Source organism: Pollachius pollachius (genome assembly GCF_949987615.1).
Source record: "Pollachius pollachius genome assembly, chromosome: 2".
NCBI classification, from domain to species: Eukaryota; Metazoa; Chordata; class Actinopteri; order Gadiformes; family Gadidae; genus Pollachius; species Pollachius pollachius.
In genome coordinates, this window is record NC_136935.1 from 12,942,796 (window position 1) to 12,968,399 (window position 25,604).

Consider the following 25,604-nt stretch of genomic DNA (forward strand, 5'->3'; position numbering starts at 1 on the left):
AACCAAGCCAGGGTTGAAATGTGGACACCTTTATCCAAAGCACCCAATGGTGAACTCAGATGAGGAGGGCATGATGAAGCACATAGGGGGTTACGGCATCTTGCGCAAGAATGCCTACAGGTAAACTGCAGGAATGAACCCCAGAAGCTTTTGACTGGGGGTCAAACACCTTAACCACAACACTATCCATTCCCCTGCAGCCTCAATAGTATATATCTGGAAGTCAGGGAACCCCCAATCCACACGAGGCTCGGAGCCAAATAGTAGATCAATATGTCAGTTGGTAAGGCGGCTGAGCTGCTGGAGTCACGTAGTATTGACTCTCGCCACTCCTTTCCTCTCTAAGTTGCGGATTAAAAGTGGCTGGCATCCACAGTGAGGATGAAGCCGTTCAGATTCCACTGAGCTCCTGGCAGTAGATTAGGAACGTCACTAAGCGAAAATGAAGCTACTTACCAATAACTTAACGTAGGGGTCTTAAGAGATGTGTGTGAGCGGGATTTCCATGTTGAGATATTTAATTTTTAAGGTCTTGGGTACTGGGTTTTATCCCCCAGTCGGCCGGATACGCCTCCCCCACCTGCTCTTCAACATGCTGTATCTGCGTCCTCAATGTGAGCCTCTAACCAGTAAGTAAAGAGAGCCATTGTGCGACTCACCAGCAGGTCACTGGAGCCTGCATGCATGTACTTGTCCATGAAGTCCAGGATGGTGAGCCAGAGGGCAGCGAAGGTGGGCAGGGACAGCAGGGGGGACAGGTGCTGAAGGAACACCTGGGAACATCAAACCAATGTCACGCGTTATCGCACAGGAACTTTGAGACAAAGGTCGTTCTGGTGGTCCTGCCTGGGTGAACTAATGGTCAACCGATAAGCCACGTCATGTCGTGAGGCACTGGAGCTAGTATGTGGTATTTGCATATGGTAATCGTAAAGTCGTTTGGCTTTTGAGGCGGTCGTACTTAACCAAATAGATTTATATGAATTATTTGTTTTAATGGTTGCTTTATAAATCAACTCGAGTGCAAGTGTGCATTTGGAATAAGGTGTGCGTGATGTCCTTCAGTCGTTGTGTTTATGTGTGTCTACGCTCAACGTGACCTTGTTTAGAAGTAATTTAATATTGAGACCATAGCTTGAATTTAAATTGGTATGTTTACGAAAAACACAGAAGCTATGCATTTACCATCCTGTGGTTGCTTGAGTGCGTGGATGCATGTGTATATATGTGGGTATACATATGTGCGACGGTTGATTACGATAAGTCGGCTAGCTGCTGCTGTGAGAAGCGAAACACGTTCACTACGTGAGACCCGAATGAAATAATGCGCGTCACAAAATGAAACCTTTTTCTGCATTGTTTAAGACAGGGCTTTGCCATAAGCTTTTATTTTTTTAAATGCCTCTTATAATAATAAACACGTTTGTCCGTTCATGTGGTGCTGATAGGGTCGGGGGTGAGGTAGGGATTGGCAGGGATGAAGAGAGAGTGTTACCACGAGAGAGTGTATTTGTGCCTGCCTGCCTGCCTGCCTGCGTGCGTGCGTGAGTGAGTGAGTGTTTAGTGGATGCTTAGTGGAACAGTGAGTGAGACCTTAGACAGCAGGGTGCAGGCCCTCATCCGGGTCTCCTCCATCCCTCCCACATCTGCTGGGCTGATGTTGTCAAGGAGCTTGGTGAGCAAGGGGAACAGCACCTGGATACACGCACACACACACACACACACACACACACATCGTTAACATTGACTGAGGTACAATGGGCCTACATCAATCCCATCCAACCAAAGCTTTTAAGACACAGGTTCAGAGATGAATGGCGGTTAGACATGAGGACGCCAAGACAGGTAGACGTTAGACATTGAAGTTCAAACCCAGATTCTTTCTGCTTGGAGTCACAACCTTTCACCCTACGACCACTACACTAGGACGAAGAGAAAGAGGACGAGCACCTTGTTGAAGCAGGACTCCCACTCGGTGGCGTCTAGGGTCTGCAGGTCGTGCACCAGCAGCGCCCTCTGCAGGTAGGTGAGTGCCTGCATGCGCACCTGCCGCCGCGTGTCACAGCACAGCCAGGCGATACCTGCCAAAAGGAGGGGGGGAGGAGTAATCAACCATGAGCAATCCCTAGAAATAAATGAGAGACAGCCTTATGATCTCAACATCCTATGAGCAACACGTTGGCAGCTTTTCCATCTTACGCGGCCTGACTGACTCACGCATTTTCCCTCGCCAGGTATTTTCATTATTTAAATATTTAATCTGAATGTTGGAGCTTTTGCAATATGAGGCGCCGCTGTGCCCTTGGTGGGACCACGGGCGAGGTGTGAGTCGTATGAACTCATTTGCATCCCAAACAAATATGGGGGAGATTTACACCTATGCAAATGGGTTCATACATTGTGATGCTGAAGCGTGACTAGATGGGGTGCTGGTCAGAGGACCAACACAAATGTATGATCATCGTAGTGAAATCATCGCTCACAGTGCCTCACACAGATCCGCCTGTCCGATACAGCTCCTCCAGGCAGCATAACTAGATTTCAATATAGGAAGTTTACCGGACCAAAACCCTCTTTTATTCTTTATTGTTATTTGCATAACTTCCTTTCACATATCATATGATACTTTGTATAGCATAAAATCTAAACTAATAACAAGAACTCCAGGTATATATAAATAATATGTATTCATATATTAAGTACTAATGTGTTATACTACATATTAAATGAAGTACCAATATCCAGACCTCAAGCATGATTGTATGAATATGTATTTATATAATAAGTACAAAAATATAATATATAAAGTACTGTCTAATATCTAGGGCTTGCAGCATGTATATATAAATAATATGTATTCAATATTAAGTACTTAAATATATCATATATTCTATGAAGTACTTATATCCAGCCCTTGCAGTATGTGTATATAAATCAAATGTATTCTTATATGAATTACATATATATAATATGAACACTATGAAGTCCTCATATCCAGACCTTGTAGCAGAGGACACCAGCATCCGGTCCACAGGGTCTGAGAGTCGGCTGCTATCTTCTTGGTGCCCTCTAGGTGGTACTGTTCCTCCGCCCAGGAGCTGTAGATGCTGGCTGCTCTGGTGTGCAGCGTGTGCATTAGGTCCAGAAGCTGCAAGATAAAGACCACAGCCCCCTGTAAGACTGTGGGATCCTCAGTCCCTCCTGGTCCAGGGGGGACACAGGGAGGCTGACCTCCCTCAGAGCTGAGTGACGGTGGGGAACATTTCCATGGTTTATAGTAGAGGATGTGTTCTTTTTTAATAATATGTAGAAAGTGTATACATATTAATACTAGAGGGTCACATAAACGTGGTGTTGTACACTCAAACCGTATCCAAACTGCAGCCATTGAACCAGTGGCAAATTAATCAATAATAGTCGCATATTCATGAATCCAAGTCTAGAGATTATGAAGTTATCTCGTAGTTTGAGTGAATGCTACAGTCTTCTTCCACTACAAGAGGATCATATGTAAGAGGGGTTTGCACATCTGAATCAATACTATTGAAAACCAATAGTAATAAAATAAACATTAAACTCATCACTTATTTATGTAAGAGCCATGTTCTCTGGCAATCTATGCCATGGAGCCAATGGTAAAAAATAAACATAACCAATGAAGAAAAACACTCTTTCAAATCTTCATGCACATGTGACAGTTTGAGCATATTTTACAGCCCTCATTGAATGAGTTGTTAATCAGAGACTATAACCACCGAGTAAGAAGGTTGCAGTACAGTAAGAAATTAAGCCGTCTTCCAGTAATATCCCACGCGAGTCATGATGAGCCCCAGGTTACGGAAGTGACACCGTTGCCGTGGTAATCCCAGAAAATTGCTTTTCTTTTTGATGTCTCCCCCGCCTAAAAGCCAAATCACTTCATCTCCATAGAAACGCACACGAAATAGCAGGTGTGTCTTTTTTTTGCGTGCGAGTCTGAAGGGAGGATGTCATAACAGAAATGTCATGTCATCCAGACTTGTGCCCAAAAAACACACACACCAACGAGCATGTACCACACAAAACGTTCAACACACCATTCAAACCAGGCCTCTGTGCTCAATAAATGACAAAGTCAAAGGGGAACCAAACACCAGCACAATCAATGGTCAGAGGTCAGCCCAATCAATGTTTCCGACTGGCTAGAATCAGTTCAAGGTGCCAACGTTCTTCCAACTAATAGCAGGGCATGATTGTAGAAGCTTTTAAAATGGCACTCTTTGCCTTAATATCTGAGTAGGGCACAGGTTTCCCAAAAGATCACCTGAAAGAAAATCACTAAAATCAATTTCAAACCAAACCTTTTTCAAATGTATCGGATTCAACGATGAGCACTCACATGCACTTAACCTAAAGGGGAACACTGCACCAATTTAAGAGTACTGCTTCATCTAAGTGATTTGAAGAAATTGCGGTCTGCAACATCAATCTTGACTCTGCAAAAAATTATCAGAAATTTGGACCATTGATGTCATTGGTCCGCATTTGCGTTCTTTATTGGTCTGATTCTGAGATTCTCTGATTTTTGTTCTGGAATTTTTGCTGGAAATAGAGATGATATTCGATATTTTTAAAAAACACAGGCAGATTCATCTTTTGGGAAAACTGCGAGTCCCAGACGGAAGAATAAAGTGAATATATAGCACAAGTATATATATATATATATATATATATATATATATATATATATATATATATATATATATATATATATATATATATATATCTTTTAAAATAAATATATGAATACTTGTAAGGATATAAGAGATAAGATATAGGAGGGTAAGGAGGGCCGTGGTACTTACGTCCTGACTAACCTGTAAAGACACCGTGTGGTAGCTGGCGGGCACGCTGTCGTCCTCCTCCTCGTCACTATGGGAACGCGAGTGCCGATGGCCTGCCCCCCTGTTCGTGCCCTTCCGCCCGTTGCCGGACCCGCCATCTTTCTCTCGACCGCCCGTCTTCTTCCTCAGGCGAGATTTAGACGAGTCGTACTTCTTCTTCTTGTCGTGGCTACGGTAGCCTGGTGTAGGACACAAGGAGATTAATCCTACAAAGTGCCTTGTTAATAGATGCCTACTAGTAAACTCCCCCTCAGGAAACGGGCTGAATGAATGAACAAAGAGAGGGTTCAATGTCATCAGAGGCTGAAAGACAAAGGCAGCAGTAAAACAATGGCTTTTGATTGTTCCGAGCCTAGCTTCTAAGTCACGGTGGATAAATGTGCCTGCTTGTGTCTTAATGTAAATGTAAACTAATCAAACTGAAAGAATGTCTTTATCTGTTAAAATAATTGTTCACAAAAAACGAATAGGCCGCAATGTAAGAAGTGACACGGTAAAGTGTTGAAAGATAAACCATGCCCCTTAAATAAAGCATCATGCTGTGGGACTCTTCCCACTTAGAGCCGTTTTGGAACAGAAGACATGACAACACAAGGACTCCCAAAAAACAGAGCCTGTTTCTACACTTTCCATCAGCGCTACGCTGAGCTTAGCACGCCGCTTAGCTCGAGGCTTCCACAGTCCCCGCGCTTCATGTCTGAGCATGTCGTAACGCACACGTGCTTGTACATGTGTGTGATGTGTAAGGCTGTGTTGACAGCTTGTATCTAGTGCTGGGGGGGTATAAGGCCTGAATAGCGGGAGTAGTCTGCGTAAAGCCAAAAAGTGTCGTACTGCCATTCTCCGCAGAGTTTAATCCTGTCTTACTGTAAAGATCAGAGGCGGCGTACGGAGGGATGAATGAACAGAGGACGGATGAAGGATGGGAGAGGGATGGTTGGGGGGGGGGGGGAGGCTGAGACATGGGAGGAAGGGAGAAGGTCGTAGGGAGAGAGAGGACAGGGATTTGAGAGCCGAGGAGAGACCTTTGACCAAAAGAGCTCCTATGGAGCTATAGCGGACATTATTGTTTTTATCATCATTGGGTAATTGTTATCTTATTGTATGCCAGGTTTATGAGATAAAGATGGTTGGCCTGGCATCTGCTTTGTGATTGTCTATTATAAAAAAAAAATATATATATATATATATATATATATATATATATATATATATACACACACACATATATATATATTAATTTATTTAACTGCCATAAATATTATTTCTGTCATTATTTAATATGTTTTTGTTTATATTTATGCATTTAATTAGTTTTTAATGAATATCGAGTTTGCAACATTAGGTAGGAACGTAAAGTTAAATTTCCGTGGCACATGCACACTTTAAGGTGGAACAGCTAATTTAGGTTTAACAGCCAAATCATGTGTGTGGACGGACATTATTCTCAGATTCCCCGTGTGTTCATTTAAGAAGTAACAAAGTTGAGCGGAAGAGTTTATAAGATGTTTTAACTTTTGGGTATTTTGAACCGGGTGCTTTTGCGGAAGAAACCTCATTCCCTTATGTTTATGTGCAGCAATCTAATGCAATTTTTCCGAATATATATTTGTGTTTACCTTTTACAGTATGTGAACGTGTCTATTTTAACATTGTTATACTGTGTAGTTCGACAGTGGATATTGCAGTGGATGATTGTGGACGGTGAGATGACGGAGGAGCAGCAATAAATCCATCAGTATCGAGAACCAGTGTCGTTTGTGATATATATATATATATATATATATCAAGTATTGTTTTCATATCTGAAAGATGGCTGAAATATTTTCCAGAACATGTGGACATCATGGAAAGTGAGACAGAGGACAGACTGGAAAGACAACACACACACACACACACACACACACACGCACACGTACACAACAACACACACGCACACGCACACACACACACAGAAAGAGAGAGCCAGAGAGAGACATAGAGACAGATGAGGAGGTGGTCTTGTCGTGTCGTTTAAAATGTGCCTCTGCCATTTTAAATTAAAAAGGGAGGCTGGGCTTGTGATTGGAGGAGACCCCCGAAGGTCCATGACTGAAGCGTGTTGGCATGGGCCCGGCGCGGCCTGCCAGAACCCAAGGAGCATCGGAAGATCCGGAGGTCCGCTTTGAAGTGAGCTATTAATTACCCACAGGCCACCGTAGGAATAGTTCAGCGCCGGCTCCCGGGACCCAAGGTCAACGCGGCGCCTAATGTCAAGGTCGTTCCCAGGGGTGTTGAGCGGGGCTTCCCGCGGTTGCTAGCGCGTTTGCTTTGACGACCGTCTTATTTATTTATTTAGAGCGGTAGACACCTCTTAATGTCTTCACGCCACCGAGTGGACCACGGCCCCTTTGTGACTCAAAAGTTGACAATGAACTCATGGACTACATTCTGAAAATAAGCAGCAGTGGAAGTAGTGGGAGAGGTGGGCCGAGAGGTGTCCGCTTTGTTCTCCACGAGGCATGTGAGCCAGGGACTGGAGGACTGCCAGTGTCTTCTGGTGGGGGCGCATTTGACACGGTGGCTTTAAAAGGTTGAAAACCCGGCGATAATGGGAGGTGGGATATGGATATCGATGTGCAACCATACCGCGCATATCCAGTAGGAATGTTCATCAGAGGAGATAAGGTTGTTACAGCTTAGGGGTTTTCTGTAGTCTACCGGACGAGACCAACAGATTTATTGGCTGGTCGCAAGGTTCTCGGAATTGTAGGACGTAAGTTGAGCACAGATATATATATAGATATATTTATAAGATATTCATATGTAATATTTATACACATGTATATGTAATATTTATACATGATATTTTGCTTCAAGTATCCTAGTCATCACCTATTTATTACTATTATTATTACTATGACTACATAACCTAGTCTATTATTTTTCTAGATTTTTTTCCTATTATTACGCCTCAACAAGGAACTTATGTTTCTCCCTCTATAACTTGGGAAGAGCAAAACATTAAATACCATAACAAATATTATTCAACCTAGTTATAATCCCATCTTAAACATGGTCAGGAAGCTACAGCCATGAAGGAACATCAAACCCATACCCTCCCACCTCCTCCTCCTGGTCAATCTCACCTCCGTTGAGGCTGGCCTCTACGAACACGCGGATGGCCTTGACACACAGCTCAAAGTTGTCGGGGGTGACGTGGGCGGCGTCGCGCACGATGAAGGACAGCGTCTCCACGCACTTGATGAGGGACTTGGTGTCGTGCTGGCCCAGGTCCTGGCCCAGGGTCAGGCTGTACTGGTTCACTAGGGGGCTGTGCAGGGGGGCGGTGGTTGACACTTTGGGGGGGATCAGGGTAGAGGAGCCTGCCTTGGTGGTCGCCAGCTCCAGGTCGTCCCTACCCACCTGCGAGCGGATAGGCCGAGGGGAGAAGGAGGGTGCGTTTATACATGTCACACCTTTCAGACAAAGGACCTTTATATTTGGTAATAATATGTTAAATAATTGGTTTTTTTTATCCATTACACTTCAAATATTGATCATCATTAAATAGAATCCAGCATTTACACAACTGCTAAAGGGAAACTGACTGATTGACGTTCACTTTGCACTCACCACCAGCCAGCCGCTGCTGCTGGCCACGTCCACGTCGGTAATGGAGCGCGGCATGCGGGCCCTGCCGTGGTCGGTGTACACCTCAGAGTCTGAGGTGTAGCCCCGGTCCCGGTTCACCTCGCTGGGCTGGTGGGACGACAGCTCGCTATCGGACAGGGCGCCTGCGCAGAGGTGGGGACAAACAGGAGCACTCTGAGCAAAACTCAACTATCACTTCAAACAAGACACAAAGAGAGCAGGAGATAAAGAGGAAATATGTCAGGAAAAGTAAAGGAATTAACTAAAAGGGGGAAAGATGGAAAAGAAGAAGAAAAAGTAAGAAAGATGACAGAGAAAAAGACAAACAAAAGAAAAGATGGATAAAAAAAAGACAAGAAAAGTGGAAAACTTTTAAGTTCAAGCAAGTGAGCGAAAGAAAAAAAGCAATTAAGAAAAACACAAGGAAAAAGGGACGAAACAACAACCAATCAAAGCCCAGCCGGAGCAGCAGCAGTGTTACCGGTGTCGTGGTCCGAGCTGATGGAGGCCAGGCGGAAGGACGCGGGGGGTCTGACCCCAGCCCCGATGCACTCCAGCAGGGAGAACAGGGTGTACCAGTCCTCTGTGCAGTGGATGTTGGCCGCATTGGTCTTGAGCAGCTCGTGGAGGCCATAGGCCACCTCGCGGCTCACCTTGGCCAGGACGTGAGGCTTCATCATCAGCAGGAGACGCAGGGACAGCAGCACCTGAGCACCAAAGAGGGGGAGGACATGCAACTTTCGGTCAATCCTGACGGACACAGAAATCGGACCCAGAATATTACGTTTTACCTGTTCAGGGGGAAATTTTACTAAATGTTAGAGACGTTAGGTTGTCATTCAACGCGTTTCAGAAACGAGCAGAAGGAGAGGGTCGCATCAGTTCCTGTACTGGGATGGTGCTTTCCCTCCCCGATCAAGATACTGCATCCTGTCAACCACATTGCAATATTGTATACAGCAAAGCGAAGGAGATACAAATCGTTGAAAGCATTTAATTTGAGCTGAGAATGTTTAAGCATGTCATTCCGGACCTGCAATCATCTTTTAACGACTAGAATCCATTCCGAGAATATTCCCTGAATATGACTCCATCTTGGCTGGGTTCATTTGGAGTTCAGGCTCCCAATCAGAGGGAGGGGAGAGAAAGGATATGGAGGGAACACATGGTGGGGGCGGGAACACACGGCGCCACGCCGACCATGAGATCCTATCACAGCCCTATGTTCCATTCCAACTTAAGGTCAACAATAGATAACCCCTGCCCTGCCGCCTTACATAATCACCCCCTTCGGACCCGCCCCCTCAAACTACCAGATACATAACTCTCTCTCACCGACAGGACTTTGTTTTGAAACGTTACACAATTTATTTTCTATCATAATAAACGCTTACTTTGCCGTGTTATCTTCAAAGGAGATGGCCGGGGGTGGGAGTTTTGTTTGGTAAGTTAAACAACAGATCTATTAGGATAGCCTGCCTGGTTCTTAGGAGCTACCAAAGGATAACAGAAGTGGGGTAACCAGCCAGCATTGCAGGATGTTGCATAACACCGTTGCTATGCCCGAATCGCAGATTGAGGAGAAAGACCTTTTCCCGACACTACATTATTACACATTTGGCAAGGACATTAGCGCGCTACGATGTACGGTGTACGATGTAGGATGTTGGTGTATAACCCGACCTAAGAAGGGCTTTTAACCAAAAACAACTGTTACACGTCTAGCTCGAGTCAGAACGATCGCATGGAAGACATCTCCATATACTGTGACTCCAGCACAATCAGGAGTTAGGGAGTCTCAGGAGATAGTATCAGGGATTAGTCTCAGGAGTTTGAGGGTCTCAGAAGCTAGTATCAGGAGTAACAGTCTACGGGGTTACATTCTCAGGAGTATGTCTACGGCGTTTTAGTCTACGGCGTTACAGTCTACGGCGTTACAGTCTACGGCGTTACAGTCTACGGCGTTACAGTCTACGGCGCTACAGTCTACGGCGTTACAGTCTACGGCGTTACAGTCTACGGCGTTACAGTCTCAGGAGTTACAGTCTGAGCCAAAGAGCAAACGCTATTCCTTCATTTGGCTACAAAGATTGATTGCTGAATCCATCAGCTCATCTTTTTTTGTTGCATTGTTTGCTCCCCGTGTATTCTCTAGAAGCTCCTCAATGTGTTACGGTCTCAGGAGGTGTTGTAGGAGTATGTGTTGGGCGCTCGTTGGCGTACCTGGGAGCTGATGTCGTCGCGCCGCAGCAGGCGGATGGCCAAGCGCAGAAGGCCTACGACGGCCCGCTCCACCAGGAAGCAGCTCTCGGTGGCGTGCACACACAGGTGGCACAGGTGCTCACGCACGGTCTGCCAAACGCACGCCACACGGTCCCTGGTGCGGAGGAGGGAAGGGGAGGGAGAGAGAGGGGGAGGAAAAGTGAGACCGGGGGGAGGGAGAGAGAACGAGGAGGAATCAAAAAGGGTGTGAGAATGAGTCACAGGTTGTGGTTGTTGGCATTGTTACAGAGCTGTCTCGCTGCCAAAGTTTTGACTTTGAACTGGAAAACGGTTGCCTCTAAAACCTGAACTGTTGATTTTGAAAAAGTCCCAGGTACTTGGTACAATCACCAAGGTCCACAGTCTCAATTATAGTCATCGTTGAGGAAACTTAACCGACAACCTGCTCATTATTGACCCATCTGAATTCATTAAGCATGTAATAAAAAAAAAGAAAGAAATCGAACTGAAACTAATTATTAAATAGTTAGAAAGTAATATGAATGATCTATTGCTGTCCAATGTCTTTGTCCAAAAATATGTTTTTTTATATACACATTTTTAAGAATAGTTGGTTATTGCATTAAACATCAGAAGTTCAAGATGCATATATGTTGTCCCTGGTTACCTTTCAAGAAGACCTCAGAAGGACCAGAACGTTGAAACGTGTCGACCAATCGTGACCCACCTGTTCTCCATGACGATGCGGAGCAGCATCTCCAGACAGAAGGCTGCGTCCTCCTCATCGTACGTCTCCTCGTCAGGAGTCACAGATATCAGCGCCTGGGCAGGGAGGAGGGGTCGGGTTAAACAGCCTTCATCTGCAAGGCGTTTTTCTGCGTTTCTGTCACTCACAGGACCAATGTATCTCGATCTTGTGCTTAAAGACCTAATGTTTTTAAGTTGTGCCGGTCACAGTTGTGCTTCCGTTTTACATCTGCCAATTCAGCGCCTGTGCACTGTAAGCATCCCTAGAGGAAGAAAACACTGAAATAGAGGGCACCTTGAATGAAGCACATGTGTCAGTACCTTCATCAGTTCCTGCAGAGACTCCACTTGGAGGAATTTACTCTCCGTCATCAGTTTCTCTGGGTCGCATTGCTGTGGAAAGAAGAGATGAGACACTTTACAGAACAGAAAAAAACATTCAGTGAGTTTACATGCACACGGGAGACTCAATCTTAATCCTGCCTCCCCCAGAGTCAAACCAGCTTCAAGGGGTGATATCATGCTTTTTCGACATCCCTTTGCTTTGGACTGTTAGAAGTATGTATACATGTTTTACATCTGCCCAGGTGGAAATATATAAGTTCAACCCATGGTGACTATTCACGCTCACCGAGCCATGCCCTAATTAAGTGTGTGTAACAGCTTGTTTGCCCTCAAACTTTGCTTCCGCAATAGTGTGACTGGCAGACTGTGCAGAAGTCTGAATAAAGGTGAATTTGTCGACATACAGGCAAAGCGTTTGACCAATTTCAATAGAGTGGCCGTGCTGACCAATCACAGCAGACCAGGCTCCTCAGGAGGGGGGCCTTAAAGCGACATGATACAAAACAGAACATTTTTGAAAGATGCTGAAATTGTTTTTGCCGAAATGAACCGTGTGAGATTAATAAGCGGTGTGTTTTACACACAGGCATGTAACCCTATTCTAGTAGTACCCCCAAATGCAACTATTTACCCTAAAAAAGCACGATTTAAGACACCTAGGTGAGCAGCTCATTATCCAATATTTGCCTTGTTAACACCCTCACAGGGTTTCAGGCAGTTTCGTGTCCGTTTTGTTCAGCGGATAGGAAACAAAGCCAGCGTAAACAGCACAGCCGACCGCAGTGTGCAAGCCTCTCCCACCCCTTACCTTGATGCAGAGGATGGCGGCCTGCTTTGCCTCCTGGTTCTCGGTGGAGGGACCCCTGTGTCCAGACTGCTCGGCTCCGCTCAGCGTGAGCCAGTTCACGAAGCTCAACACGGCCGACTCACCGCTGAAGTGGAAAGGGGAGGAGACCAGGATGCACTGAACAAGAGCACTAGTTATTTGGCTTATGTCTTTCAGCTTTCTGCTGTCCTTCTGTTTTTGTCTCTCATTAGAAATCGGATGTTTTTTTGTTTACAACAAAATATATATAGGGTTGTTTGAGTATTGCATTATTTACCGGTTTGAAGGCGTTTCTACTCTCTGAAGGGAAATCTTTCCATTTGGCTCCACAAAGTCCTCAACCTGAGGGTCAAAATACACCATGCAGTTCAGAAGTGACCAGCAGGTGGCAGTATAACACACATAAACCCCCTTTCAGTCAGAGAGATCAATTCTACAACCCAAATAAATGACAACCATGGTTCCATCAGAAACAACTATATAAGTATGATATTTTGCAACAGAGCACTAGCGTCATCCACCATGCTAACAACCAAGCTAGCACTACCTCCACCTCCATTATGCTCACACAGCTAATGCTGCTTTCCCACCCTCCTGCATGCTAACAAAAGAGCTAACGGTAGCATCAACACCTCCATCACGCTAACCACAGAGCAAGTGCCAGCGTCCCCACCTCCACCATGGCCTTGGGCAGGAGCTCGGCCCTGAAGAGCTGCAGCATGGAGTCCATGATGTTCTTCCAGCCCTCCCGCAAGATGTCGCCGTGGCGATGGGCCAGGTGGAACACCGTCTTGGCGGCAAGCTGGGCCTTACCGTTGCTGCCAAACACTGTTGGAAGGTTCTCTGCCGACTAGGGTAACGACAAACACACAACGTTAATGCCATTTACTGTTTTGTAATTTTACCCAAAGTGCTTTACAGTGACTACAGATACATCTTACTAAGGATCAGGTAGGGGCGATGGGGTTTATTTCAAAGATGCCTCAGTTAGACTGTGGACATTGGGGTTTGAATTCAGAACCTTTGGACATGCCAACTGTTAAATCTGATGCCCTCTACTACGGTGTCGTTATGAATAGTTACCATTATATGAATATGTTGGTAGTCCTGTGTTACTCAACTGGTAGAGCCTGGGATTAACATTACACGGGTTAAAATCATATTGAGGCCACCTCATGGCATCTATCACACATTATAACCATCTAATAATAAGTATCTTTGTTGCACAATGAAGTATATATATTTGTATTTATTATATTCAGTATTGGGAACCTAGCTCTCCCTCATCAGCGGGACCACCTCCAGACCTTCTCCTGTAAAACCCTTTCCCTCAGTGCCATGACCCTCCCATTCCATGGGTGTGGAACGTGAGTTCAGGGGGACGTGTTGGTCCCTCTCACCTCGCTGCTCAGAGTGGTGAACTTGCAGAGGGAGATGATCAGGTTGTCAAACACGTCGCTGAAGCCATAGTGAGCAGAGATCATCGCACATTTCCTACGAGACAACACAGACAAGGGAAATGATTAAATTTTTCTAAAGGTGCAGTGTGTGATATTTAGTGGCAACTAGCGTGGTGAGGTTGCAGATTGCAAACAACTTAATACCCCCCCTTGCCTCTCTCTTTTCCCAACGACATAGGAGAAGCTATGGTGGCCTGTACTGGCCTGAAAAGATGTCCTCATCGTCTATGACAGCATTGGCTAGGGATTTAATTATGTTGTTAAGTAAGTAAAACTATAGCTCAGAACTTACAAGTAAGATAGTTTAGCTACTTAGTCTGTAAATCAATAGTTTACAGGTTTGATAGCAATAATGATAAAAAAAAAATGCCAGCACGTCCGACCGTTGCACTCTAGAAACATGGCGGTGCAATATAGCAGTGGAAGAGGACCCTGGTCATAAAACACTTATGACCATCATATCACATATCTGCCAAGTCCTTTCCGCTTGATGCCAAAAATGTATACACACAAACTACATCTCTAACTACAGTGGAATTATTTTGTTAACTCACTAGAAATTATGCTAACTGTCATTGTACTGGAAACAATGTGTTAAATGACAAATACAGCTGGAACAATTGTATAACATGGTAGGATATTTGTGACAGAGTTTGACACATATTGAAAGATATTGGTCAGTACGGTCCGACTGGAGAATCCATGACCAGTTATTCAGCACACGTCAGCCGGCCCTGCGTCAGCTACATCCAGTCGAGTTGGGTACCTGAAGCCGGCGATGGCCTTCTGGATGATGGTGTCGTCCAGGCTCTTGTCGAACACGTAGGAGAGGGCGGCGATGGTGGGCCCCCAGGTCATGGAGAACAGGTCGTGGTCGTAGCTCCCCGGGGGCAGCGAGAGGAAGAGACCCTCGGACGTGGCCCCCCTGTGGAGCAGCACGCTCCACACATAGTTCTCCTTCACCAGGCCCGACTGCTCGTCTGGCATCACGATCTCGTCCGTCCTGGTGGGGGGGGGGGGGGGGGGGGGGGGGGGGGGGGTGTTAGGCGGTGGCCCACTGCAGCGCTTTGGTTCAAAGCAACTTGTGTTTGTGTATGTGTGCCACCACAACCAACATACGATCAAAATTGGAGCAGCTAAAAGAGAAGGCTTTGGTGCTGCACCACCGAGTTGGGGAAAAAACACAACTAGAGCAAGTGCAGAGCAGCACTAGGTATCAGAAGTAAAAGTTTAAGCAATATTTACGACGTGCAGGCATAGGATTTCACTGACACGGATGATCTTTTATTGCGATGAAATACTGGATACGAGGTATCGCTGATACCGTATACATCCCAGGACTTCACAGATGCATGAAAAGCTGATACCGTGAACTTAATTAAACGTGACAGATACAAGAGCCTTCCACGTAAAACTTAAACTGCAAGGGAACATTTCGTTTAAGGGGACTCCATAAGAGAACAATTATTCTGGTTTGGCCATGTTGTTCATGGACAGATGTTGCTTTTAAAAATGTGGTTTTCCCCAGCGCCTTTAAGTGACTTTGCCTGATAAAGGTTTAAATCATTGAGCATCATCCGAGAGCAATACTTTCTTTTATGACGCCATTCTTCGGGCACGGTCAGGACATGCCTGACAGAGTTCTTGATACTTGGGTATCTTTATTGCAGAGATATATTAGATATCTATATCTTGTTTCATTGAGCTTTGGGTGTACACTGTGGGCTTACTTGATGGCGTTGTAGATGTCCTCCAGCATGTCCTGGTCAAAGTCCTTGTTCCCGTTCACGCCCTTCAGATTCTTCTTGAATTGCTGCAGATCAGAAGAAAAGATGAATGGATAATTAATGATGTAATTGGTAACATTTGCATTGATCATATCATGACACAAATGAACTCCTTCCCTAGCCTTAAGAGATTGAGAGGGTGCGGTTCATGGAAGACCCCATCTTTGGATAGCAGAGTTGAACCATTTAAACAAAAAACATAAATAATAATAATATGGCAGTAATATTAAATAAAATAAATGGGCCCTCATCCAGAGACCTTATACACTAAACAACACAACACCACCACCCCACACCCCGCTGTCTCGCTTGGTCACCTGATCCGCTTTAGCTGTGGTTTCAGAGGGGAAAAAACAACATGGGCAGGAGACAGGGACACCCCACCATCCCCTCCCCGTAAATAAACATAACTGGAGGGCGATGAGTGACAGCATCAAGGCTCTTCTTGATACTCTGGGGGGAGGGGGGGGCACAAACACAAGGAGAGGGGGATCAAGGAAGAGATGGGGCGGTGGTGGTGGGGGCAGTGCACGCATGGTATCGCTAACATACGAGCACGTTAATGAACACACACACACACACAGTGTGGCACAGAGGCTCGTGGAGCAGCCGATGGTAACAATAGCTGTGGCAGCGCGGCAGCAGCTGGACATACAGGCTGCCAAACACTCCTCCTGAGATGGAACGCAAACACATCGCTCATGCTGGTCTCCCCTCTGTCTCCCTCTCCCCTTCTGTCTCCCGTTCTCCCACTATGTCTCGCTCTCTCCCTGTCCGTCTGTCTGTCTGACCCTCTCTCTCTCTCCCTCCCTCCCTCTCTCCCCCTCCCCTTCCCCCTCTCGCCCTCTCTCTCTCTCTCTCTCTCTCTCTCCCCCTCTCTCTCCCATCTAAATTTACACAGACAGCGGATCGCACCGACCCACCATCCATCAAACCGTCCTCCTGCCTGGGCCCTGATCAAACTACATTATGAAAATAAAATCGAAGGGTTTAGGGTTGAGGATTGGACATTCGTAAAACTGCGCGGTGCATACCTCGGCTAATACGGCGACCTGCGACCACGCTAACAAATGGCGCGGTCGCTACTCCGCATGGCGAGACGCCAGGCCCGTAAAGAGCATGGCGCCGCTTTTATTGGGGCTGGATCTGGGCCTCGGCCCGGGGTTACACTCTCTGCTGTCCATCGGGTCTGGAATTCCCTGATCCCACTTGTCCAAATTACTATTAAGCCCCCGGGAATGGGCCGGGAATAGTTCAAACAGAACAGGGCAGTCGGCGCGGGTGAGAGATTGTTTGTTGTGTGCATGACCCGCTTTTAAGTGTCAATGTGCACATGTATGTTAAATACACCATGTGTCAAACGTGCTTTGTGTGTGAGAGGTGGCAATGTGTGGTTCTATTTGAGAGAGCAAGAGAGAGAGAGTATAAGAGAGAGAGAGAGAGACTTTCAGTGACAGTGGGCCACCCACAATGTCTTCTAAGGCCTGTCTTAAGGGACTCATGTTTAGTCTTCAGCATCTGTCACTCAAAAAACAGAGGGAAAGAGACAGCCAATAAGACGCGAGGACAATCAAAACAGCCGGGAGCTAGGGAGAGTGACGAGTGAAGACGACACCCAGTCTTGTCAAATATTTTTGTGTTATATATTTGTTATTTATATAATAGTTTTGCAGACTCATTGGCATTGTCTCAGGTGTGCCTCCCAACAAATTCAACTTATTTGAATAATACCTTTTTATGCACAATCAGGGGTGAAACCTTGAGACAATTCGTATTGAAACGTTGATTTTAGGGTCCATGGTACATGGATCGGTACTGGAACCAAACAAAACACGACTCAGTTATTGTAGAGTCATAACTAACTGTCTTAATATGTAGACACAAACCACGGTGTGTTGACACGTTGTTGAACACCATGCGCGTCACAAGGTAAGGCGCTGTGCTCTGGAGTAAGGTACATTTGAAACACTCACCATCAGCTGTGGCTCAAAACAAACAAAATCCTTTCAAGACCCCTCGGCGGGAAACTGGCACAAGGTCGGGGAAATGTAAAGAATGGAGAGGGCATGATGCACAACCACGTCTGAGGTGAACACGACCGTGGGCTGGACTAGGAACACTAATTAAATTACTACTACTACTTCTCCCTGCAGCATCCAGGCTGTGATATGCAACAAGGCCCTGTTGCGTGACTTCGCGGCAGCCGGTGTAATGCTGCTGCTACTTACAATGGAGGTGCTACTATTTTGTTTATGTTTCCAAATGGCGCTGGAAGCCAAGCCCTTCATGTTGCTTACTGTTATGATAACATGGGAAAAATCTGAATACAATAAAAAATATCTATGTATTGGCATTTTTGTTTTTCTATTGCTTTTTCATTCCATCTCTATTCAAATAAAATATGTTGATTAAAAATGAAGCAAAGAATAAAACAGTTTTTTGCAATGGAAAAAAATAACAGAAAATACATGAAATAAAGGTCCTAAGGAAATAAATGTATGCATACATATAGGCCGATATATATATATGAATACATAAATATATATACATACACACACACAAACATCAAATGTATACATGTCATGGGAGAGAGTCAGACAGACAGAGAGATAGATAACGCCACAGAGGCCATTAACAGCCCCCCACCCTCTTGTTCACATGAGCATGGTGGTGAGATCACCAGACCACCTCTGGCCACAGCTGTTGTGGCCGGGGGCTTTGAGAGACGGCATCAAAGTGGAGGACAGGCCCAGAGTGGGGGTGGGGTGGTAGTGTTGGCACGCATAGTAGAATGTCACTACAGACACTGACAAATGGTACTATGGTCCCGCGTCTCCCTCTCTCTCTCCCTCACTCTCTCTCCCTGTTCCTCTCCCTCCCTCCCTCTCTCTCTCTCTTTCCCCCCTCTCTTCTGCCTGATTCTTTTCTCTGGTCCTGTCGCTCACCCCCTCTCTCTTCTTCTTTCGCCCACTCTCTCTCGCCCTCCATCTCTATCTCTCCCTCTCTCACACTTTTTTAATCTTCTCGATGTCCCTCACTTGCTTTCCCTCTCAGTTTTTTGTTTTCTCAGTAGCCAAGTTTCATCTTTTAGGGGTTGTGTAATTAACAAATTAGTTTGTTTTTAATTAAGCTGTGTTTGTAAGAATAAATTAACCACATGTGTAACGAAGTCGTTACACGGGAATAACAAATAAGCGCCATTGTAAGGACAGAGGAGAGGTTGTGTCTGTCTGTGTTTCAAGGCATGTCGATGTGTCTACAAGTGTTCCCTATAGACCAGATGTCTACAGGTGTGTGTTTGTAGATGTATGTGTATTTGCCCGCCACTCACCTCTGGCGTCATGGGGATGTTCTGCTTGCGCACGTTGTTGTTGTGCTGGTCCGTGTTCAGCATGATGACAGCGTAGGCCAGCGCGAACCCGGCGTCATTGGTCATGAACGGAGACCCGTTGACTTTCTGTGACCGACCGACAAACATAACATGTAATGATTATGGTGGGCCCCCAGAGTAACATCCAGGCTCTACTATTCCTTCATTGACACCAATCCAGAATGGATTTATTTGAACGTAATGTTATACTAATATAGTTAATTTATTTAGATTGTACTGGAAAATATGGTTGACAATGGTTGAGGCAAGGTGGGCTTGTTATTCTGGTTGTAGCTTTATTGATCAGACACAATCTGACAAATAAGTCAAATATGGTATGTGTTGGAATTCATTAAGAAGACAGAACAACCACATCGATGCTCTAGAATGACCTAAAAATCACATGACCCCTCCCCAATGAGTGAAATGGAATCAGAAGACATGTTCCACGCCATGCTCACCGTTACCAACACATGGCGTTTCACCACGGTGAATAGACTGTCACCACACCGGGCGGAAAACTCATTTACCCATCTGTCACTGCTCTAAATAGCCCAATGAACTCACCCAAGGACTGTAGTGTGTGTGCATTTAGGTTCGGTGTGTACGTGATAGGTGTTTGCGTAGGGGTGTGTGTGTGTATGCGTCTCTCTGTGTCCCTGTTTGAATGTCTGTGTGTTTGTTTATGCGCGCGTGTGTGTGCGTGCGTGTTTGTTTATGCGCGTGTGTGTGTGTGTGTGTTTATGGACTATGAAAAGACCATCTCATAGTTTCCAGGTCACATGAGTCCCCTTGCTATTTTCAGAATCCGCCGTATTCTAAATGTAGTCCTCCTTTATTCTACCATCATCTCATCCCTATGTGTGTGTGGTTATGTCACACTGTTACCCCTCCTTCCCTTCTCCTCACATCCCATCCTTAGAAGGCTGGTTTATTTATTGAGGTGATGATAGGGACGATCGTGGCCAGTCATCCCCTGGTGGGTTACTGGCTGTGTGTGCGTGTGTGTGTCTGTGTGTGTGTGTTTGTTGTGTCTGTGTCTGTGTGCTCGGGATTAGTGGAGTAGAACACTCATGGTACGTCTTTTAGTAACATTTTATCAATGCGGTGAAATGTTTTTAGTTTTACATGTATAAATAACATTTTATGTAATGTAATGTTATGTGTTATAAATATATGTGCATTCATTAAATGCATCTCATTGGAGGGTTGTCTTATTGTATTGTACCATTGTACTGTGACAAACCTGAGCTGCAATATAAATACAAATTTAAATCATTAATTTGAAAATTCTATCTTATTTTGTGATACTGCATACCTTTAATAACTCTCCTTAGGTAACCTGGCAATCCAAGGTAACGAACCATGGAACAATACATAACACAGGGTTTATTCTGAGACGAGTGTGTCTATGCTGAAGTGCGGTCACCAGACATTCTCCTTACATGCCAGTTGTCAGTGAAGGTCTCCAGGAGTCTCTGGATGACAGGCGCCTCCCCAGGCAGCCTGAAGGCCTCCAGGTACAGCCGCAGCGCCTCGTCAATGCGCAGGCCCTGGAAGGTGAACGTGCTGCAGAACAGGGGGAAGTCTTTAGTTTGCCTGTCATGTACTAGGTGTGACTCTAATGCCTAGAATTAGCCTTAAATTAGCTTAACATCAGGCTAGAATAGCCTTATCTTTGTATTACCCTAGCATTATCCTAACATTAGCCTAGCATCAGCCTAAAATATTATTACCCTAGCATTAGCCTTACACTAGCATTCTCATTAGCTTAGTCTCAGCGTACTTACTTGACGAAGCTATCGAGGAGCTCCATGTGCTTGCGGTCGCTTACAATCTCTCCGATCATCTTCTTGTCCAGGCGGGGGTTCTCGCGGAGCCACTGGGCCACCTGGTTGTTGTCCATTGGGCTGCTGAGCAGACCTTTCTCCTGCAGGAACTGGATGCCCTTCTTGGGCTTCTGGTTGAACTGCTCCGTGCCCGTGATCAGGAGCTGGAAGCAGATGACGTGTTGAGTTTTAAAGGGTTTAAAGCGTGTTTCAAGCTTGGCCCTCTATTATAAGTGTCAGTTTCCGCTGAAAGATCACTGAAAAGTTGGACCCTTGATGTCATCTCTTTGATACGGAGAATGCAAATCCATGACCAATGATGTCGATGGTCCAACATTCCTGGGATTCTTTTCAAGAAAACAGGGTTGAGTCAAGCATTGCTTTGAGCATAAGTCATTCACCTTCTTCTTGGCTTTGATATCCATCAGCTCCTGGGATTCGGGTGAATACGAGGTGAAGCGCTGAGGTTTCTTCAGGCTCTTCTTCTCAGCTGGAATAAAGAGAGAAGCCATGTTATTGTCGTTTGCAGGATAGTGTCAAGGCTTGTGGTGTTTGACACTGAGCCGAAAGGTGCTCAGTTCGATCCCCGATTTAAACAGTGTATCTGTTGGTATCCTTTAGCAAGAGGCCGCTTAACAACTAACAGCTCCTTAGTATGTATGTACATTTGTAGCATGTATCTACAAATGTATTGCAGGTCTATGTGGATAAAAGCTTCTGTGAATTGCCTACATCAACATCCACATTAAATGACTACATCAAATAAGAAAATCCAACTACAACATTAAGAGAGTACACCAAATGAGAATATCCAATGGCCTCATCCAATGACTCCAACCTAAAACTTCATCAAAATAATACATAAGTTGACAACATCCAATGATTACATCTAGTTTCCTCTAGTTGTATTATTTAACCCTGAGCTTTATGGTGCATGAGTGTGGAGTTCTACTCCTGTATAAGACCCAAGACTGACCCGTGTCAGCCTCTTCATGGTCCTGCCGGCCCAGTCTCATCTTCTCAGCCATCAGGTGGCCGCTGGTCGGAGGACACACCAGCGTGATCTCTGCTTCTGGAGTTCTCTGACCTCCACCACCGCCACCGTTACCCTGTCTGCTAGGGTCTGGTCACAAAAACATGCATACATACATAAGTGCATAAAAACAATGATGACCCATACGAATAACTCCTTCCTCATTGACAGAACTTTGCTCTTGTAAAAATACAGCACTTTAACATTGTGGATTTATTTGATCTTGTCTGAACAGTTTTCCAATTTGTCAAGGTGTTTCGGCTGTCTCAAGAAAAGATAAAATAAGGTAAAGAAATCATAAAAAGGTAACAAAAATATATAATCTGTAAAAAAGAATGTGTTGAGTAAAGGCATACCTGTTGTTGTCTCTGTATTTTCATTGGTGGGGCTCTGCCCCTCTGCCAGGACTGTGTCTGTTGATTGGTCCTGCTCAGCAGCGCTGTTCAGAACCTTGGCCTGGCAGTGGGCCTCTGTGCTGTCAATCACGGTCAGTAGAGCCTCTAGGGAGAGCAGGTGGGTGGTGTACAGCTGTCCAGACACTGGGAATGCATTCTGTAGGGATGGAAGAGAATATACTACAATGGAGACATCTCAACACATTGATGAGGTTTTACTGATCTCTGTGTGTGATGGATGCATGATGGATAGTCGAGTCTTCACTGACATAAGCAATGTTAAAATATTCAAAACAAAAGCACACATTTTTACACAAAAATGTATAATAAAAAATATAACACAAACCATACACAAGAAAGTTAAAAAATAACTTTTTTGACAAAATGTACCGAATTGTAAACATACAAAAAATGGACTACGATGGGTCAACGTTTGGTCAAAATTTACATCACTTGAGGCCTAGGACGGCAAGTTTGAATCCAACCTGGCTTACTGGAGACATGGTTAGTGTACTAGTGGGTTTAGCCAGTGAGCCGATTGCAAATGGATTCATTTTAATAAGGCTTTCAACAGAGAAAATAAATACATGACAACAACCCAAGAATACCCATATGGTATCCTGTCTCAGGTCCAGAGAGGGCTGTGGTCATTGATCTAACAACAGGAATGGACCTCCGCCTACCTTGGAGAGCAGCTTGGTGAGGTCTTCAAACAGGTTGGAGCAGTAGAAGTCACAGTCGTAGTTGATGTAGACCTCGGTGACAAAGCTGGGGATCCTCCACAGCTGCACCAGCGCCTCCAGAGCCATCTCCTTCATCTCGTAGGGCATCTTCACATTCTCCGACGTGATGATGTCCATTAGCTTCTTCAGGTACATCTGGAGGAGGAGGAAGAGGAGGAGGAGGATGTTTAAAGGGAGCCTGATTTTACTACCAGGTGGGATGTTTTTTAGCCACTAAACAACAAGCCATTTCAAGATCTACCCTGCAGGAACATCAAACATGACATGCCAATTACAATTTTCATTTCATTGTTTATTTATTGTGTACATAGAGTTGAAGGACCTATTTGAACCACCATGTCAGATGTATATTAGCAGTTAGCAAGCCATTCAAAAAAAAATCAACCCTCTACTGCCATCACAAGTATCAATGCTTTAATTCCACTTGAAGGACATTGAACAAGAACTCAATTCAAGAATTCACAAATAAAAATAACCTTCTAACTGGAAATGCAGTTTAAACAACGAGTTACCTCGAGCTGGAACTTCAGATAACATCTCATGCTCTCGAAGAGCAGGAAACAGCAGCGAATAGAGGCGGTGTACAGATTCATCCGCTCCACATTTAGCAACTGCAACAGAGACAAAAAAATATGGATTATTGACGATAACGAAATACACGTACAAAAACGCAGACAAAAAAAACATTAAAAAAATATATAGACACTAGGGGTGTAACGATACATGTATTCGTATTGAACCAAATTGGTACGGACGTCACGGTTCGGTGCATGGATTTACACAGAGAATTCACGCATACAATTAAATAAAACTGGCATGCAAATTAATTAATGTAATGCGGAACTAATGTTAGATACATTTACATTTACATTTAGGGCATTTAGCAGACACTTTTATCCAAAGCGACTTACAATAAGTGCATTAGTTACAATAAGTACATTTGTCATATATCGCTGTCGGTACAGTGTTCATAGAACCAAGTGCAAGTATTACAATCGCTAGGCTAACCCATTCCCTGTGTAAAGCAGCGATAGCAGCTACTGTAGATGCTACACAATTAAGTACCTTGAATAAGTGCAATGTACAAGTGCCAGGACGTACAACATTCAATGGTGGCTGTGCATTGGTTTCTATGCAGAGTCGAGATGAACTCTGAACAGGTGAGTTTTGAGTCTTTTGATACGCAAGTTCTTCAGGGACAACTAAACTGCAGCCCTGATTGGCACCTAGGTAGCCGAGCGTGTTATGGCGCATAACACGTCAGGTTCTCTGATGTCTCTGGTATTTCCACAAAGAGACGCGTAGTGGGGGTTAGCTCAGCCATGGTTGAGAAGGAATTGGGGGTAAGGAACTTTGGCTTTGACTCCCTGAAGTACATTGAACCGCGACATGGGGGAGAAAGGGATTGTTGCCCACGATTGTCTCCCGCCGGAGCCCCAGAGCCCGCTGCCCGCTTCCGAGGCACCACCGCCTCGGCGCTGCCCGCTGCGGGGCTATGGCGGGAAACAATCACAGTCAATAATTGCGGGCAACAATCCCTTTCTCCTCCATGTCGCGGTTCAGTCTACTTCAGATTGTTGTGGAATTGGAAGAACCAGAGACGTCAAAGTACCCGACACAATCGTTTGAGATTCATAATATCGTCTGGAAGCGCACACAGCTTTTGGCCGTGATAATATATATTATATGATATAGATATCCATGTATAATGTGATATTATTTAGATATAGAGCTCTATATAGGACTCCCGCTGGAGCAGCCGGAGTGTTCTAGGATATTTACAGAACACGGCCAAAAGCTGTGTGCACCTCGCCATTGCGATACATCCACTGTAAACACGAGCGCATGGTACCGTGGCCGCAAGCTGCTCAGGGCCACACCCCCACCCTCCACCTTGACCCGCCTTTAAAAAACGGCACGTTTTTGGAAAGCTCATTGGGGGACTAGCTTGTAGTGGCTGTAATTCTGTGCAGTCTGCACTTTCATAAATAAGACGTGCTGCATTTTCAGTTTTGAACTGACTGTCTTATTTTGTTTACAAGTGACGGATGGAGTCTGGAGATGATGTGGGGTACTTATTGTTTACATCTTAGATTACACAGTTCAGGCTGTTGCAGCTAGCTCAGGGGAGAGACTGTAAGACACTAGGTGGTACAACCTAAGACATGCACAATAAAAAAGAATTGCCTTCCGTTTTTTCTTTTCCCTTCATTGTACCGAACTCGTACCCAACAGTGATGTCTGAACCGAACCGTGACTTCAGTGTACCATTTCACCCCTAATATACACCAAATGAGATTCAATGCATTTGGACTTGGATTTTCACTTGG

General features: G+C 45.0%; 1 protein-coding gene across 2 annotated transcripts in view; it reads right to left on the bottom strand.

Annotated features, from left to right (window-relative positions):
- Window positions 1-25,604, bottom strand: part of gbf1 (golgi brefeldin A resistant guanine nucleotide exchange factor 1) — a 78,150-nt gene that overhangs the window by 4,018 nt on the left and 48,528 nt on the right. Inside the window, exons 13-37 of one of the 2 annotated variants that reach the window (XM_079729807.1) lie at window positions 23,787-23,885; window positions 23,215-23,409; window positions 22,493-22,688; window positions 22,080-22,226; window positions 21,505-21,593; window positions 21,065-21,267; window positions 20,720-20,843; window positions 19,236-19,361; window positions 15,848-15,930; window positions 14,884-15,120; window positions 14,058-14,151; window positions 13,331-13,507; window positions 12,935-12,999; window positions 12,640-12,763; window positions 11,808-11,879; window positions 11,467-11,561; window positions 10,740-10,893; window positions 8,998-9,223; window positions 8,499-8,659; window positions 8,012-8,288; window positions 4,857-5,062; window positions 3,001-3,148; window positions 1,951-2,081; window positions 1,594-1,695; window positions 660-773 (exon numbers count right to left, since the gene is read on the bottom strand). In XM_079729807.1, the coding sequence (XP_079585933.1) occupies window positions 660-773; window positions 1,594-1,695; window positions 1,951-2,081; window positions 3,001-3,148; window positions 4,857-5,062; window positions 8,012-8,288; window positions 8,499-8,659; window positions 8,998-9,223; window positions 10,740-10,893; window positions 11,467-11,561; window positions 11,808-11,879; window positions 12,640-12,763; window positions 12,935-12,999; window positions 13,331-13,507; window positions 14,058-14,151; window positions 14,884-15,120; window positions 15,848-15,930; window positions 19,236-19,361; window positions 20,720-20,843; window positions 21,065-21,267; window positions 21,505-21,593; window positions 22,080-22,226; window positions 22,493-22,688; window positions 23,215-23,409; window positions 23,787-23,885 (3,645 nt within the window). Of the gene's footprint in view, window positions 1-659; window positions 774-1,593; window positions 1,696-1,950; window positions 2,082-3,000; window positions 3,149-4,844; window positions 5,063-8,011; window positions 8,289-8,498; window positions 8,660-8,997; window positions 9,224-10,739; window positions 10,894-11,466; window positions 11,562-11,807; window positions 11,880-12,639; window positions 12,764-12,934; window positions 13,000-13,330; window positions 13,508-14,057; window positions 14,152-14,883; window positions 15,121-15,847; window positions 15,931-19,235; window positions 19,362-20,719; window positions 20,844-21,064; window positions 21,268-21,504; window positions 21,594-22,079; window positions 22,227-22,492; window positions 22,689-23,214; window positions 23,410-23,786; window positions 23,886-25,604 lie in introns of both variants that reach the window. The other variant, XM_079729806.1, reaches the window with a different exon arrangement.